Source organism: Scomber scombrus, chromosome 11 (assembly GCF_963691925.1).
Source record: "Scomber scombrus chromosome 11, fScoSco1.1, whole genome shotgun sequence".
Taxonomy (NCBI): domain Eukaryota; kingdom Metazoa; phylum Chordata; class Actinopteri; order Scombriformes; family Scombridae; genus Scomber; species Scomber scombrus.
The window spans coordinates 8,952,455-8,970,384 of record NC_084980.1 but is presented as its reverse complement, the minus strand read 5'-3'; the positions used below and the strand labels follow the sequence as shown (position 1 = coordinate 8,970,384).

Sequence of the window (17,930 nt, the reverse complement as noted above, 5' to 3'; positions counted from 1 at the left end):
CCTAAACGGAAGTATTGCTTAGCAGTAGTGGTGATATGTTGTCAGATTTTTTGCAAAAGCAGCCTGGGGGTGGGGCATGACAAAATCATGTTTATTTCCTCTATTTTTAAAAATATATTTTTAGCTATTTTGCCAAATATCTCCCTCAAAATAAAACCATGTGAGATGGAAAAACCATGAGGGGAAATTCACAAAATCACAGATCATATAATGCCTAACCACTAATGCCATAACCTGTGACAAAGGCCACCAAGTAGACATATGTTCAAGAGAATACAGTATGTTCATGAGATTGGGGAACAATTGATTTCCAGTTAGTGAACACTCCAGTACCCCTCCAGTAGAGGGAACCAGACCCACAGAAAAAACAACATAGGAGCCCCTACAGAACCAAAGAAGAGAAGGAAGTTAAAAACTTAAAGTATTTATTAAATGAGGAAAACATTAAAGGAAAATTTTGCCCAAACCAAATAGCAGGCGGAAAACTGCCTCTGGATTTAGCTCAAATGGATGAAACTTAAATGAAGATAAAGCATATTTCAGTAAATGTATTGGATTAATCTCCTTCTAATGATTGCCTAAATTATATGGCAGGTTATGGCCTCACACCTGGAGTGTAATAGTAAAGGCTAAACTAAATTTGTATTTTAATTTATACTTAAACTTACAAAGACGTAAAAGAAAGATAAGAGAGTAAGTAGAAGGAAACAAAAAAAGAAAAGGGATGATGGTGTCACATAAAAATTAAAATATAAGAGCCTGATGGAAGATTTAACCTTCCACACACACACTCACAGATAACCTCAGCATGCAGAGCTCAGAGCACAACACAACACTGAATGTTGTTGTGACATTTTATTGGGATGAAAACATGCTCAAACAAAATCAACAACAGCGGCAGTAACACCGATCACTGTGACCAACTCCAGCATGGAATGAACAAAAGAAGCACACTGTACGATAATCACAAACCTGCTTTCTGCTAATTATATATTGTACATCTCTATTGTTCTATTAACAACCCTTTTGCTAAAACCTTAAAAGAGTAGAGTCTGGATGGACTGAGGGAGAAAAGAAAGACTTGGTATAAGGAGTCAGTAGCAAGACCAGCGATCAGTTTTTGGACTGAGATGGGATGTAGATGCAGTATGAATATTCAGCAGTAGCTGTTACAGTAGCACTAAAAGCTCCTCTCTGTTCGAGCTCTGGGAATAAGATGAGATGCTGCTGAGGTATGCATTAACACCTGTGCTCTGGGAGTAAGCTCTACGTTGAAATCCTAGCTCTGTTAATGATGCAGCGGTGAGAGAAAAGCGCTGGCTTATAGCAGAGTTATAGCAGAGGAGAACTCCTTGGATGTTTGATATGACAACTAAAAGAGACAATGGAGACTGAGGTGATTTTTTGTCCCGGCATCAGGCATGGGAGCCGGCTGCAGAGTTGGTACCTGCTTGCCCGGCTCCCTTGGCACCCCCGTCTTCCTCCGTCGCCTGGCCGGTAGCCTGAGCAGGGGAGGGGCTTGCGTGCCGCTGGCGTCTCATGAAGGGGAACACACTGAGAGGAAGGTGATAAAAGAAAGGAAAAGTTAGAAATGCTAGAGAAGGAGTGAGTGTGTTAATGTAAAAGGAGAATAAAGTGGTCTGTGAATTTTCACCTTTTCTTAGTTTCCTGGGGGACAACAGCTTTGGCCAGCATGTTCTTGTATAGGTCAGACTTCAGATATCTTGGGTAAGAGTCCTAAATACACACACACACACACACACACACACACAAAATAGCATCACACAACATTAGCTCCAAAGTCCATTCTAATAACTGCCTGCTTACCTTAAAAATCGTAATTTTTGTGTGTCTGGTTTTAGTTCACGGAACTGAAGAAATTCGACACTTCCTAAAGGTGAAAATGCATGTTTTGATCTAATTAAATGTGCTTGGCTCTTTTTCTGTCTAAACATACAACAATATTTATGTTTCTTGGGAATTTTATATCTAGGAAAGTTGACATAAAATATGGCATCCTTCAAGGGTCAATACTGGGTCCACTACAGTTATATTGCCTGTAGGACAAATAATCCAGAAACGCATCTCCAAATACGGCTTCTTTTCACAGGCTGATGCTGACATGCATTCACCTCTATGTGCCCACTGATGTACACTTACAGCCAGCTTTCCTGCTGCCAGTTTTGACTATCTATGAGACAATGGCAAAGCACCATTTCATTCTAATCAAAGACAAAATTCAAGACATGATTGTCCCACAAGTCCTAACTATTTTATTACCAAACTAAGTTTAAACAGAGATATGACTGGTACAGTATTACGGAAGAAAGATACCAGCTTCTACAGACTATAATATTCATTTTTTAATGTGATTTTCCGGTTCTTTCCCATGGCCAGTGGTTTTTCATTTCTGTATGATATGAAAATTAATTACAGTGAACATCAAGTTATATGCATATGTTGCAATAATTTAAGCTTGTCTGTTAGTTAGTTAGTTAGTTAGTTAGTTAGTTAGTTAGTTAGTTAGTTAGCTAAGAAGACAATTGATAGGTCAAACCTTCTTCATGAGGAAGTAGATGTGCATCTGTGCATCATCCATGACAAAGCGATGTGGGCGTTGGATCCCCACTAAAGTCTTATCCATGGTCTTGCTGTCAATGTTCACCCAGCGTGCAGCTCCAGGCGCCAGGAAATTTCTAAATCACACGCACAATATTGGTGGTCACTTGAAAGTTACAATGAAAGTGTGTATTTTTGCTTGTTTGTGTGTGTGTACACGTACTCGTAGATTTCCTCCACTTTCTCTATGATTCTGGAAGTTTCTCCATGTCTAACCTCCTCACAGGCCAGCCAAAAGCACAGGTTCTCCGCTGGTGTGAGACAGAGAGAGGTTTAGGTTACGGATGGAGCTGAATAAAACAACAGTGATGCAGGTTAAAATGACATACAGTGAGAACTTTATTGCATTGGCAGCTTCTGCGAAAAACCATTTACCTCTTAGCATACTGGTGTTAGCAATTAGCTCAAAGCACTTCTGTGCCAAAACACAACCTCTTCAAGCTGCTAGCATGTGGGATCTTTTTCACTTACTGACTGCATGGAGACTTGATGCTTTTTAAACAGAGCAACAGCTGAATGAACTGTGTCTGGATCTGATCTGTATGTGTGGGAAGCTGCCCAATATGTTTAAGTTAAAATGTTGTGGAAGATGACATTTTAAAAGTAAATTATTCAAAGTATTGAATATGTAAACCAACATTTCTGTTACTCTTTCTCACCACTAAACTCTTTCTCCAGGTAGGTCATGAACTCCTTCCTCCCCATGGCGTCATTGAGAAGCTCCATGAAGCTGAAGCTCCAACACTCCACTCGCAGACGTGTTGGGGTAGGCACCCTGCTCACAGAAACGCACACACATAAAAACGGTAGATACATATGCAAGATATATTTAAAGCAAACTATTGTGATAACTATGAACATAAGGAGATATGAAAAAAGCTGAAACCAGCAAAGTTAAATTCATGTTTTAAATGCATGGACAACTATAGTTGACCGCAGTTTAAGTTTGACATGATCTATATGTGTGTGTCTTGTGTGAATGTGTGTATTCGCTCACACTTCTGCATTCATTGTCCAATGGGCAGTGTCATCAGAGATCCAGGGGTTGCTGGGAAGACAGCCTTGCATAATGGGATCATGGTTATGGTACTGCTCGCTGTATTTCAGAAAACTGCACATTCACACACAAATGCAAGGGCATGCACCAACACAAGAGCACACACACACACACACACACACACACACACACACACACACACACACACACACACACACACACACACACACACACACACACACACACACATACACACACACACAGTATTATTGTATTAGTGCTGCAGATCATAAGAGTTAATGGCGACTAATTCCAACTTGCCTCAGGAAGCATCCATTAGTGGTTCTTGTAGTGGGAGCACTAAGCCGTACGTATGTGCATGGGTTTGCGTGTGTGTGCTAAAGGCATAGAGTTCAATTCAGGCAGCATCAAATCCATTAGGTCTTATATAAATATATATGTGTTTTCATGGAAGCATATATGTGTGTCTGCATATGCATGGTCATCAGACTGACACACACCTTTCAAGGCAGATGGATGACTTCACACGGTTTCTTCCAAGGGCCCTTCTACAGGTATCAATCTGAGAGAGCGCACGCGCACACACACACACACACACACACACACACACACACACACACACACACACACACACACACACACACACAAGGTAAGCTATAATATGCACTTGATGTGCTTAAAGTGAAGGAGTGTAAATTATACATGATGTTTACCTCTCTTTTGTAGTAGTCACTGTTCTAGTTCTGTTAAGAGAAACACTGCGTCATCATGTTAGGTCACACAATGGTTGCATTCAACATTTATACAGTGACAACAATAGTAGGAGCCAGCATGTGTTTATATGTGTTAATCCATGCAAACTATAACTTTTAAATATGAAGACAAGATGGTTGCTGACAACTTAGAAATATACAGTGTATGTTAAAATATTGGTCATATTATAGCATTTATTAAATTAGGAGAAAATTGAATGTGGAACAAGAAGATGGCTTCCACCATGAAAATGCCAGCCTCCATTTAGAATTAAGATTTGACTTTAATGTAATTGTCCATAGTATAGTGCTGCTTATGGGGCACTTACTTTGAAACCATCCCAGCAGCAAGAAAGATAAAAAGCAATAAAACAGGGAAGGTAGAGATAGATAGCAGGCGTGTTATCACATTATTTTTTTCAGAAGGGAATATAAAACAGGAAGTAAAGAAATGTGATGAGGTCACTGACCACTGTAACTGGTAAATTGGGGTTATTTTCTCTCTCTAGACCCATGTCCAGCACATTATGCCCCCCAGGCTGAAAGAAACACATATCCACACAACAATAATGAACTGAGTCTGTTGTCACTGAGTGTGTGTGTGTGTGTGTGTGTGTGTGTGTATGTGTGTGTGTGTGTGTGTGTGTGTGTGTGTGTGTGTGTGTGTGTGTCTTTCTCTCATGTGCAGATGCGTGTGAGTGAGCACTTATCCTTCCTTGAATTTTCCACTCCACCAGCTCTGACTTTTATTCCCAGGTTTCCCTTTCTTTTTCTCCATGCCCTCGTCCCTAATTCATGATGGCAAGAAAAGATGGACTCCCTCCTCCAAACCGTTGTCCTCTACTTCAGCCTCCCCACTTCCCCACAATACCTTTACACTTCCCATCATGCCCTTTTCCCTTCCCTTCATGCTTAACCTAAAACTCACCATTCCACTCTTTACTTGCTTTTGAAATGATTAAAAGAGATTGGTCAGATGAACTACTGTGGTATTTAAGTAACACTTGGAATATCATAGTTTTTTTCCCTCTCTGTTTGTCTTTTGCCCTCTCTCTTTCTCTAGTTGTGAGCTGAAGCTTTTACCAGATGGGTTGAATATTTCATGTAGAAGGCAGAGGGGACTGTGGCTGAATGTTAGTGGGACTTCTGACTGTTTTATATATAGTATAGTGCAGTACATTACAGTACAGTACAGTACAGTACAGTACAGTACAGTACAGTACAGTACAGTATAGTATAGTATAGAACACTATGGGACACTAGGACACAACAGGACAGTATCATATCGTATTGTATATCGTATAATACAGTATAGTATAGTATAGTATAGTATAGTATAGTATAGTATAGTATAGTATAGTACAGTACAGTATAGTATAGTATAGTATAGTATAGTTTAGTATATTATAGTATAGTACAGTACAGTATTGTATAGTACAGTACAGTACAGTATAGTATAGTATATTATAGTACAGTACAGTACAGTACAGTACAGTACAGTACAGTACAGTATAGTGCAGTGCAGTACAGTATAGTATAGTACAGAGTAGATACACAGTATAGAGTACAGTACAGAAGAGTAAGAGTGAACATACCGGGGATCTGTTGATGAGCCAATAAGCCTGCTCCTGACACTCTAAGACAATACGGTCAGCCTTCCGCCTCTGTTTGGATGCTCTAAATATAAATCACACAGTGAGTTTTATGTTTTTGTGCACGTGTGTGTCAGTGTGTGTATATGTGTATGTGTACATGTGAGGGCACCTGAGTTGCTCCCTGGCTTGCATCACCACAAAGTCCCAGGTGTGATTGATCCTTTTGTGCAACACACTGTACCTCTCCTGAAAAGGACGAGGACAGAGAGGACAAGATGTAAATATGAGGAGAAAAGATGACTAGCTTTTAGAAAAGTCATGATGACAAAGGTCCATTAACTCTGACTTACTGGTGCATAATTCATAACATGCATACTCTTTCCTTACCTTTTCATATTCCATCAGTTCTCCTTGTTTTCTTATGTTCTTTTTGGCCAAATAGATTGCTGTTGGGATTTGAGGAATAAATACAAAGAACAAAAACAAAAAAGAAACAGAGCTAAATAAATCTGAGAATTAAAATAGTTTGTCTTGGTATGAAGTTCCTTTAAATGTTATATTCAAAGTGGAAGGTTTCTCGTTTAGAATAATGGGTAGAAAATCATTGTTTTCCCTCACAATAAAATTTCACGTCACCCCTTCAGATGCCCTTTTAGTTTACATCCTTACCATAATCCAGCTCTGAGGCAGGCCACCGGGTACTAGTCCAGAAGTAAGGAGTCTGAAAGAAATAAATGACATATTTTTTTTACAGTTCTGATTTAGAGATTGATGGCGGAAGCGTGTGATGAAAAAGTGGCAGTAGAGAGTGGCAGATGGATGGAGGATTAGAAAGTGGGCTAATGGAGAGAGAGGGAGAACGGGAGGCAGACAGGGATAGAGAGAGGGTGAAGCTCTAGCTAAAAGTACATGTAGGAATTGTGGGGTATTAGAAGCAAGTCAGGGAGGGATGGTTGTTTTACCTGGAAGCGATAGGGCGTCTCATCTGGACGCAGCACGAGGGATCTCGGCTCCTTGAGTGGATATATATACCCGTATCTCACAAGCATGGCACCAAGGTGCAGAGCCTCTGTTCAACACCACAGAAGAAGCATCCAACTTAGTACAGGACTCTCTCTCTCAGTTTGCCTCAAAGTACTCAGGTGATAATCGGGGGTGTATGGAGAGTAAACATCTAAACTAAGTTAACCCTGCACACATATGTTTAAGGTTATAGTGAATCTTTATGCCCTATAATAACAGTAATTCTAACTTCCTTTATATAAAAAGCTTATTTAAGGCATTCCATGTCCTCTTTGTAAAGCACTTTCTAAGATGTAAATTACAAGCTATACTGAGTTAGAATCAGAAGTTGTTTCTTTTTGTTTTTAAAAAAAAAATCTCTGCAATATGTTTGATAGCACATGAAAGAGATGTTGATTTTATTAAGGATGAAGCTCTCACGCTGAACAAACTAAATTTGGAAACCAAATACTGTGACAGGTTTTTTTTAATAAAAATCAAAAAGCTGCACCCCGTCAGCAGTCTCTCTCAAATCAATGTTTTGTTCCGGTGATGAAATGGATCATCTATCTTCAGTCTCTCCTCATTTGTTAGAGAGCCCTACTTTATGACTGACAGCTACCAGAAAAAAAGAGCTGTGCAGTGCATTTTAATCAGCTCTTACCACTCTCTGTCCCTTGCCAACAAACTCCTCTCTTTCCTCCTTTAGTCTATTCAGAGGCAAAAGCGACCAACTGACTACTTTTTTCCAACCTCTAATTTAGTTCAGGCGCAGTGAGGTCTCCTGAGGTGAAAAAACCTCCACAGGGACACTAATCAAACCAGGATCATCAGGTGAGTTAATCAAACTTCAGTCCTCAGGGGTTCACCCCATTCCTGTTTACTGGAAACAGCAACCCCCACAATACACACACACATCACTAGAACCACATCAGCTTAAGAGAAAACACCATATCCTGGCAACACTCTAGCAACGACACAACAAACCGGTCAAACTGAAACAGGGAATCACATTAGATCCTAGAAAATACTCAACGCAATTGTATTATTATTATTTTATTAATATTTACTTGCCCTCCTCACATATGATGTATTTCTGGATCAACCAGTCAATAATATCACGGCCTGCAAAAAGAGAAAAAGAGAGGGAGAGCAGGGGGGTGACAAGAACAAATGACAAACTTCCTTCTTTCTACTCTGCAAAGCACACAGTATTCTCCAAAATTCCCTGCTGCATTATGCATGACCAACGGGACAAACACAAGTTGCAACCCGCATATCCACACATGCATACACAGATGCTAATGCACACTGACATTAAAGAGACATGCACACACCTGTCATGGCGTGTGGGATGACAGTGATGAGGAGCCTCTGGTTTCTCATCTTCATGCCCATGTCAGGGTCCTGCATGGCCACAATCACTTTCTCCATCTGTCAGAGTGGGGGGGGGGGTCCACACAAACACACATGCAGTCACACACAGACATGCATGAACACACATAGAAACAAATGGAATATAAGTATATGAGTCACAAATTCTGAGAAAGACAAAGGCACACAATACATTTACCACAATTTCATAACTTGTTTTCATCCTGGCATCCGTTCAAATGTGCTGGATCTTTTCTGAATTATACATAGTTATGCCCAGCAGCCTATCATATGTCACATAATAAAATCAAAGAAAACAGACAAATACAGTCTTACTTTTCGAAAACATGTCATTTGCTCCCGGTGCCAGCCTCCTTTAGCCAGGGTGTTGATGGTCATCTTTCGGTCTGCTTTGGGATCACTCGATGGGACGATAAAGTGGAAGACTGACGCGCTGCCGGGAGCGCGCAGCAAAGAGTGCACCGCCCCCCTCCTCCCCAATCCAGCGGTCCGGTGCCTGACAGGCGCGCCGCTGTGTAGATTAGAGAGGATTACAGTATAGTAAAGTGATTTTCAGTATCATATAAGCAGAAACAACAGTATGTATATATGTGTTTGTATGTGTGTTTGCCACTTACATATATATATATATATATATATATATATAGCCTAAGCCTATTGGGGGGAAAAACAAACTAGCTACAACATTTAAATGAGAGAAACTCGCAGCTAAACAGGACATTTCAAATTATACAAAAATTATAGTTTCACCACAGCACCATTTATAAGTCATACCGAGTTAGTAAAAGCGTCATTTTGACAAACCTGATAATAACCAGCAATAAAGGCTAATTACAACATAGGTTCACATACAATAAAGCCTAAAAATAACAGTTCCTTTTATGTCATTTTGAAATATTGAGTCTGAATATTACGAAATATTAAGTTTGTCTTCACTAAATAACCTATTTGCTAGCAAAAATGTGGTAACGCAATGTATAACTAAACATCTCCAACGATACATACAGCGTAAAACGAATCTACTCTAAATATGCCTCCTCCGTCAGTGTATTAGGGCCATGTATGTAAACACATTTTTATAATGTCAGAGCATATCCTGAGTTTTTTTCTCGTAAATTTACGACTTTAATCTGATAATTTTTATTTTATTTTTTACATATATGGCCTTAATACGCCGTTGTAGTCTTCTCATAATTATGTGTGGGAAAGTATAAAATGGTTGTTTAACCTTTGAAAAAGTTAAGGTATTTGTGTATTATGATAATTTACAATTGAAACAAGTTTAGTTTTGAATTTGTGGTGTATTGAGTGTGTATGCGGCCAACAATGAAAATACTCTATTACTCAAAATGCGAATGACAGCAGTTTTCCCCCACGCGAGCTTCCGTAGCAGGAAGCGGTACTGTCGTCGTTCTGAGGCTAGTCACTGCTCTCACCGCTTAAATTCAATTTATTCTCTAAATTAAGAGATTTAACAAAGGTAAGACCGCAATTTAATACACGTGTTTTCTTGACAATGACGTAGTGACATTTAACGCACGTGAGACTTTTTTTGCGGAGTAGAAAACTGTCTTTTAGCTGACCTTGCTAGCACTAGCCTTAGCAAGAAAGCTGTGCACTGTTGTATCAAAGCTAACGTTAGATGTGTTCATGATAGTTTACATGCTGCTACTCCTTAGCAGCATGTAAGATATCTACTCACAACAACATAATCACAATTGTTTAACAGTGGAATAACATACTGGACAAATAATAATAACATGCCACCCTTTTTTTATGTATATAATTGTCATCATTTCATGCTTTCCACCATGAGGTTTGCTACAGTCTCACACAAATCAATAATTACAATAATACCTTGATATATAAGATACCATGGTGTCAGAGTAACTTGAAACATTGATACATTTACATAGTCAAGACATGACTCATGTACATTCATATTTCCAGGTATGATCACAAGCATTCATCTTGCTCCTAACACATATACCTCATCAATAACGTGTACTCTTGGCATCTCAGCAACACATTTTAACTTCTAATGAAGGTGTGAAATGTGTATGGTCCTCTGTCAGGTGGTGATGGGTGACATTCGTCAGTCCTTGCTGCCTCGCGATGTACTGAGTGCAGCAAAGGAGCTACTGTACCACCTGGACATCTACATCTGTAACCTGGTGCAGTCAGGGAGGCAGCCTCCTCAGGTCGACTCTAAAACCCTGGAGCTGGTGGAAGAGTTCATCCTGCACTCACCAAAGGACAGAAACACACCAGCAAGGGTAACCTACAACCTTGTGTACATGTGCATACACGATACACAGTATACAGACCCTGAAATGCAGACCATCAATGAAATGTGCTTTTCTTTTAGAGAATGAGTGCCCTGCAGGAGCTGCAGCTGCTGGAGATCATGTGCAGCTGTTTCCAGGAGCAGAGTCGTGACACTGTCCGTCAACTGATGTTCTCCGCCCTCTTCAGTCTCCAAGGCAACCAGGCAGATGAAAGTCGCATGGGATTGCTGGGCAAGCTGGTCTCCATGGCAATTGCTGTGGGCAGAGTTCCTATCTTGGAATGCGCTGCTACCTGGTTACAGGTGAGCTTTTTAACATAGGTGCACATACACACTGAGCTTTATGCATACTATGCATTAAGTGTGTTCTTGTACGTGTTCTCAAAGCTTTGTTAAATCAGTTTTATATTTGAAAGCCCTTCTACAAACTTACAAACACTTAAACAGACAGGCTTTCATAGGAATCCATTCCTTATGTACTGCCGTTGAGGTGTCTGGTGTGTTGTGCTGTAGTAAGCACCTCTGCCATGAAATGCACCCACTAGCATTCACCTTAATAATGCAACCAGATGAACAAGGAAAAACTGTCTCATATTTGAATTCTTTGTGAAGGGTATAGAAGACAAGAACATTGGTTATTTTCACTTTTTAGAAGAGTGTAAACAACTGAGGTTCTTCTCCACACATAATTCTTAAACCACATAATTCATGACAGATTAATAATGAAGGCAAACTAACAACTCTCTCTGGAAATATATCCCAGCTATAATTACGAAATGAAATGAAAGGTGTTTCACACAGTTAAATAATCCTAGCTTTTATTACCAATTTAAAGGTTCAAAAGTATGTGCTTTTAATAAGGTTGGCCTGTTAATAGCTTAATCATATTAGTGTAAAAGCATAGCCTTCAGATTCAGAATATCAGCAGTCCTGAAAATGTAATGTGGTTTACTGTTTCAAGTCATATAACCATAAAATCTCTATGTATCCTGCGAGGGAGGTGCATTTCACAGCAGGGGTGCATATTACAGCACAACACAGGTGCCAGTGAGCTGTGTTTATGTTTTTTCTGTTCCGTTTCTGTTTTTAACTGTTTGTTTTTGTTTACTCTTAAAAAGTCTCTCATGTGACCTTTTATTCCTATTTTTAATAATACTATTATTGTTTTTATTATTTTTATACTTCATTAAATCCCTCTATTTATTTTATTGTGGTCATTTTGCATCACTGTCTCCTTGATTTTTATTGGATGTAAAGCACTTTTTAAACTTTGTTTTTAAGAAGTGCAATACAAATGAAGTTACTATTGTTATTTACTCAATTTATGTTTTAGACCTCAAGTGTGAGAATACATGGGCCACTTCTGATTGAGTGCTATTATGTGTGATATATTTGAACCCCTGTGTGTGTACGTGGATTCTGATACCTCTGGATGTGTTTGCGTCTGGCAGAGAACCCACCGTGTGTACTGCATTCGCCTGGCTCAAGTGCTAGTAGACGACTACTGTAGTATGGTTCCAGGCTCAGTGCCCACCTTGCAGAATATCCACAGCGCCAGCCCACGCTTCTGCTGCCAGTTCATCACTGCTGTTACCACCCTCTACGACCTCACCTCAGGTACTTTTGTGGGATAATACAAAAGGGAAATGAATGGAAAATGCATCATGTTAACATTTAGACAGATTATTTTAAATAGATCGGAGCTGGTTTCTTGCTACATGGCTCAAATAGAATATAATTTTTTTTTTTTTAACATCCTGTTATCATTTTAACCACGTTTGTGTTTTTTAGAGGAACTCACTCCTCCCCTAGAACTTCTTCAGATGATTGTGTCATGGATCCAAGATGACCCTCGCCTCGTCCTAATCACCTTCCTGAACACGCCCCTCTCTGGCAGCCAGCCAATCAGCTCACTTGATGTCACACCATTAGGGGGGTTGGTGCGGTGGTGCGTCAAAGCCCCACTGGCCTACAGGAGAGACAAGAAGCAGGCGCTGACAAACGGCAGCACTGAGAGTGAGCTAGAAGTGGGACCGCTTTTCTCTACACTCCATCTAAGTGTCCTACAGGTGTGTGTGTGTGTGTGTGTGTGTATATGTGTTTCTTAACATCCATTTATTTACAGTATATGCATGCATATATTCAAACTTCTAACATATAATGGTGCATCTCCTGCTACATCTAGGTCTTCATGCTCCTAGCAAACATACTAAATGAGAAAGGGCTTTTTGGTCGCCTGGCACTGCTCCAGATGGATTCTTTGGCAACTTTGACTTCTGACCTTTCCCGACTGTTGGACCAGGCCGACAAACATACACACACATCATCCGCTGATACACATGCAGCGTCGCAGCTGGCTCTGGACCGGCTGGCACAGGCTCTGCAGGTGGCCATGGCCAACGGTGCCCTGCTCTGTTCGAGAGGTACGAGCATGAAAAATTAGGAGGAAGCCAGAAAAGCAGACATAAGAAAGAAAGAATTACATTAGATTTACATTTTAGGAAGGACTTACAAAGCTCTCTTCCAACCAAGTGCAAAGATTTCAATTACACATTGCTCATAACTCTGTTTTTGTGTGAAACTATTGTATAACAAACATTTTCACTACATGTTACTTTCTGCAAAAAACTCCAACTCCTTTACTGTACACCTGTAGAGGACAACACGTTATTGAAAGTTACAGATCAAAGCTTTAAGTGATGACTAAACAAGTAGCTGATTAACAAGGGTTTGATCAGTCATCATATGAACTCATCATGCTGTGAGTGCTGATTATATGTTGTCTTGTCTCTACAGAGGACCTAAGAGCCATCTGTTCCCGCCTTCCTCACAACAAGTAAGAATCAGTTACTTATTTATTTGATACATGTTTTCACTGGTAACCTTATTTTAATCTATAACTTTACACTACAATGGGTTGGTCAGTACAGCATCAGCTTCAGGGTTACCTATGTAGAAAACACACAAAATACCATCTTAAAATCAGTGCCCCCTTGTGGAGAGCAAACTCTACACTATGTGTGTGTCTGTTTCAAATCTATGGACAGTGAGTCGTGCAGAACTGAAGTATAATAAACTTACTAGCTGAGTTACAGATCTATAATAACAACACTGTGCCTCTTTAATTCAAACAAACACTCATCTGCTTTTATTTAATGTATGGAATAAACTTCATTTCTGGTGCAGTTGAGTATTTGAGCAGTTTTTGGCTGCTTTGTCTTTGAAAATAGGACTAACCTTAACCCACCGGTGCATAGAGACAACAGTGGGAACTGTGTTTGAACTAGTAACATATTAACAGCAATGGTCTGTAAGAGATGATAGTGTCATGCCCATATTTGTCACACTTTTGTTTGCTTATCATTTATGTAAATTGTGGTTTCAGTCAAAAGTTTGGACACACTTACTCATTCATGTGAATGAGAAAAGTGTGTCCAAACTTTTTACTGGTACTGTAAACACAGTTAGTTTAAAATTCTGCAGTATTTCAACGCTAAAATTGGCGTGTTACAAAATTTTGGTCCAGTTTCAGAGCCGGAAGTTGTTGATTTTAGGGCTGCTGGTAATGATTATTTTCATTATGGAATCTGTTGGTTGATTTGTCTATAAAACAGTGAAAAATACCCATCACATTATCCTAGACCTAGACAACCTAAAGCAGTCTGCCTGTGCATGTGTCCAAACATTCCAAGTTTTACTATACAGAATGTGAGATTGTCTCCATCTTAACATTTTGTATCCCTTCTCTTCTCTTTCTCTGTTTGCATGTTTGTGTGTTTGTTGTCACAGCTTGCTCCAGCTGGTGTTGTCGGGCCCAGTGATGTACTACAACAACATCCACACTCCTCCGCTGGCCTTCAGCCCACACGCTGCCCATTCTCCCATCGCCTCACACCCAACACATCCAACACATCCAACACACCCCACACACCCCACACACCCCACACATCCCACACACCCTGCACACACCCCACACACACCTCTAGCCACCCATCCTTCCTCTCATCCCCAGTACCCCGCTCAGCCTTTCATGACAGGGATACCATTCCCTTTCCGACCCAGCCACTAAAGAAAATAATGTCTGCAGATGTGAAAATGTGTGTGTGTCTGTGTGTGTGTGTGGATGGTGGATAAAGAATGTTGTTTTCAATATGAGTTTGATGTGCGGGTATGACGATTTATGTATTATGATGTTAATAAGCACATTTGCTTCTAATAGGTCTAAGTCTGTGAGGCTGCCATGTTTGTCCAATAAATATTTTTTTACTTCATTGTTGTTGTTCTTTATACTGACCACATGAGGTCACTGTTGCCATATTGCCATCCTCAAATCCATCAGATTTCAAGTGAGGGTACTGTGTCAGAAAAATTGGATAACTAACTGACAAAGAAAAAAAGACCTGTATTACCGGGTTTTATTCAAAGTTTTACAAATTGCAAGCTGGCATGGAAACATCACTCTACCATAGGCTTATTTGTTTAGGCAAATTTTATGTGTGATTCTATTTTTATCATACGGAAGAAGAAAACAAGTTCTTTAATGAGGAAAAACATATCTTATTGGTTAGAAACACAATATCAATTAGAGGAGTACACCAAACTGCTTGTCTTATATGTTAAATATAATACAAATGCTTAACACAAAAGGCACAAATATGTAAAGGGAGATGGTTCACCTTGGTCCCAAACCTACGTGAGTTATTACATAACCAAATATGTCAATTCTTGGAGCCATGCCCTGTGCGTACTTGGGCCATGTTTTGAGATAGATAACATATCATTCGTCTTCAACACACCAAAAAAAAAAACCTCCCCAGGACCCCAGCTGCCCTCATCAAGGATGAGAATTGCATCAGCCGTTATAGGTCCACACTGTGATGGCTAGTGCAGTTGAGTTTTGGGGATCTTAATAGACATGCATGATGAGTTAACGTCCCTATTTTTACCTGTACTTCCCCATAATTTACATGTATGCCTGCCATTGTGCTGAGAAGGAAATAAACATACAGAGAAATGCTTTTGTATGCTACTTCTCAGAATTATTAATAATAGTTTTATTTGCATAGCACTCTCAGTAAAATACAACATGTAATATAAAATAATTTATAAAAGAAATTTACAAATAAATAATCCACAATGCAAAACAAGAAAAACTATTACAATAAACTTAAAATGAGCACAACTGAGCTGTGTTATGTAAACGAACAAGACAAAAGTAGAAATGTGTCTTAAGACAGGATATAAAGACGGAAACAGTGTCAGCAGATTGAATACTAATCTTCTGAAGATGAGGTGTCAGTACAGCAAATAAGCTTGATCATCCTTTGTCTTTAACCTGGACTCTAGGACAACAAGCAGGTCTAAGAGGCTTTTTTGGACAGTAAGAAGTGAAGAGTTGAATGTTGTATTCTTGTGCCGAGCCATGTAAAGCCATTTAAGTCATGAGTAATATTTGAGAATGGATAAAAGCATGAATCGTCTTCTCTGTATTGGTAAAAGATAACATTGCTCTGATCTTCCAAATATTCCTGAGTTGGTAGAAACATGATTTGGTTGGCTTACTGTCAAAGACAACATCCAGGTTCTAAGCAGAGCCCTTAGGCAGTGGCGGGACTTGTTTAACTTGTTTTTAACTGGAAATGGTTTTGTGATTGTTTCCCACATCAGCTAAGCAGCTCTAGTCTGTGGCGTGGCCATCTTGCTGCATTCAGATGGTTTAATACAGAGATATAACTGTGTATCGTCTACATAACAATGAAATGAGATGCTCTGGTGATCAAGGTCAGGTTCTTTTAGCAGTGGCTGAATACAGGCTATTCTAAAATAACATGTGACAAAGCTGTTTAAAATTTGGAGCAGACTAGAGTCTATTTTCCCCCCATCACTCCTCTCAACAATTTAGCTGTAATGATATCCAGATGACTGGATGAGGGTTTCATGTGGGATACAGTGTCGGTGAGAGTTTCCATATCAACTGGACAGAAGCTATCTAGGAAATGAGGACATAGACAAGGACAAATCACGAGGAAAGTTGGAAGGGCGATGTTTGCTCGAACTTTGTGAATTTTATCGAGTTAAGAATTGTTTCAGTGATTAGCTGTTGCTACTTCCTCATCTGTTTTACTAGAAACACCCTACAGGATGAGACTCGAGATAAAATAAGACTTTCCCCGGAGGGAAAATGTGCATGTTCGAGCAGTGCAGGAAACAAAGTAGACACATAAGAACTGGGAAAAATAAACAAACAAAATAATAATAAGTCACGCAAATGAAATACAATCTATACACAATAGTGCAGTTGTAAGACATCCTGGAACAACTGCACCATGACATGAAGTCTCAGGTCTACTCCAGGAGACAGTCGTGTCCGTCTTCACACACTGTCTCTCACAGGTTTGCAGTGGACACTGTTGAAGTCTGATTATGATATGTCCATGAATTGCACTGAATTGTACATTCTAGGGGATTTGCAACCCTCATGGGTGGGACAGTGATAAGGATATCTTTACTTGGAAAGTGATGCATTACTGTTGGGCTGCTTAAAGGTGACAGAAAAAGATATGATTCAAGTGAAAAAGGCGGCATCAATGAGTAAGCAAGTGTTCATACTTAAGAGCGTGCATGAGGTTTGTTTCTATCAATCATACTGGAGCTGCCGGGTGAACTCAAGCTCAGACTGATCAGGCTTTCAAATTCAGTACACTGGTGTCAATATTGACAAAATCACCTAAAAATGACAAGAAATAACACATTCAAAACGGTCCTTTCCTTTCAGCCTAATGTCTCTTAGCCTTTTGTGATCATAGGTGGCCTTAAGACAAACAAAGCTTAATTTGTCTACCACACTTTGTGTTTAATTGCCCAGTATTTTTTTAAGCAATCAGCAACCTAAGGTGGAACAAGTGCCAGTGTCCCATGACACTAAACATGCTGGCTAGAGACGGTTTTGACGGTGCATGTCTGCACGCAGTTATATGTAAGTAAACAGTAGATTTTCCATGGGTCTCAGAAGAAATCTTGGTTTTAGTTGGTCTGGTTCCCTCCTTGCAGGTGTGCTTGTGGTTGGGTAGAACTGTCTGTGTCAGCAGCTGTATAATCATAGTTTCCTGAGGGAGAAAAACCTCCCATTGCCAAACACACCAAATCTGTTTCACTGAGGCAAATGAGTGCACCTTAACTTTGTGTCCCTATGAATTGATCTAGATCAGGCAGATGCTCTGCTAGCGCTTTTATCAGCTGAATGTCACAATGAGGTTTTAAGC

At 39.8% G+C, this 17,930-nt stretch overlaps 2 protein-coding genes across 2 annotated transcripts; one reads left to right on the top strand and one right to left on the bottom strand.

The window, feature by feature from the left end:
* Nucleotides 1-1,415: 1,415 nt before the first annotated feature.
* Nucleotides 1,416-8,759, bottom strand: rgs11 (regulator of G protein signaling 11). Its single transcript, XM_062429162.1, has 17 exons — nt 8,697-8,759; nt 8,324-8,420; nt 8,061-8,111; nt 6,947-7,053; nt 6,654-6,705; nt 6,372-6,430; nt 6,154-6,230; nt 5,985-6,066; nt 4,860-4,928; nt 4,351-4,374; nt 4,138-4,199; nt 3,617-3,730; nt 3,279-3,394; nt 2,783-2,870; nt 2,558-2,696; nt 1,655-1,737; nt 1,416-1,554 (listed from the first exon to the last, which is right to left on the bottom strand). The coding sequence occupies exons 1-17, from the start codon at nt 8,757-8,759 to the stop codon at nt 1,416-1,418; spliced, it is 1,422 nt and encodes a 473-aa protein (XP_062285146.1).
* Nucleotides 8,760-9,788: 1,029 nt separating this feature from the next.
* ints15 (integrator complex subunit 15) lies at nt 9,789-14,894 on the top strand. The gene is made up of 8 exons (XM_062429281.1): nt 9,789-9,861; nt 10,457-10,657; nt 10,750-10,971; nt 12,120-12,285; nt 12,460-12,737; nt 12,854-13,091; nt 13,465-13,504; nt 14,458-14,894. Exons 2-8 carry the CDS (start codon nt 10,463-10,465, stop codon nt 14,735-14,737), a joined length of 1,419 nt encoding a protein of 472 aa, XP_062285265.1. The 5' UTR covers nt 9,789-9,861; nt 10,457-10,462; the 3' UTR covers nt 14,738-14,894.
* Nucleotides 14,895-17,930: the final 3,036 nt, after the last annotated feature.

Coding starts and splice junctions, on each gene's coding strand:
- ints15 (XM_062429281.1), top strand. CDS start 10,463: ATGGGTGACATTCGTCAGTCCTTGCTGCCTCGCGATGTACTGAGTGCA. Junction 13,092..13,464: donor TGCCCTGCTCTGTTCGAGAG/GTACGAGCATGA, acceptor TTGTCTCTACAG/AGGACCTAAGAGCCATCTGT. Junction 13,505..14,457: donor TCCCGCCTTCCTCACAACAA/GTAAGAATCAGT, acceptor TTGTTGTCACAG/CTTGCTCCAGCTGGTGTTGT.
- rgs11 (XM_062429162.1), bottom strand. CDS start 8,759: ATGACCATCAACACCCTGGCTAAAGGAGGCTGGCACCGGGAGCAAATG. Junction 6,706..6,946: donor AGACGCCCTATCGCTTCCAG/GTAAAACAACCA, acceptor TATTTCTTTCAG/ACTCCTTACTTCTGGACTAG. Junction 4,929..5,984: donor GGCTCATCAACAGATCCCCG/GTATGTTCACTC, acceptor TGTTTCTTTCAG/CCTGGGGGGCATAATGTGCT.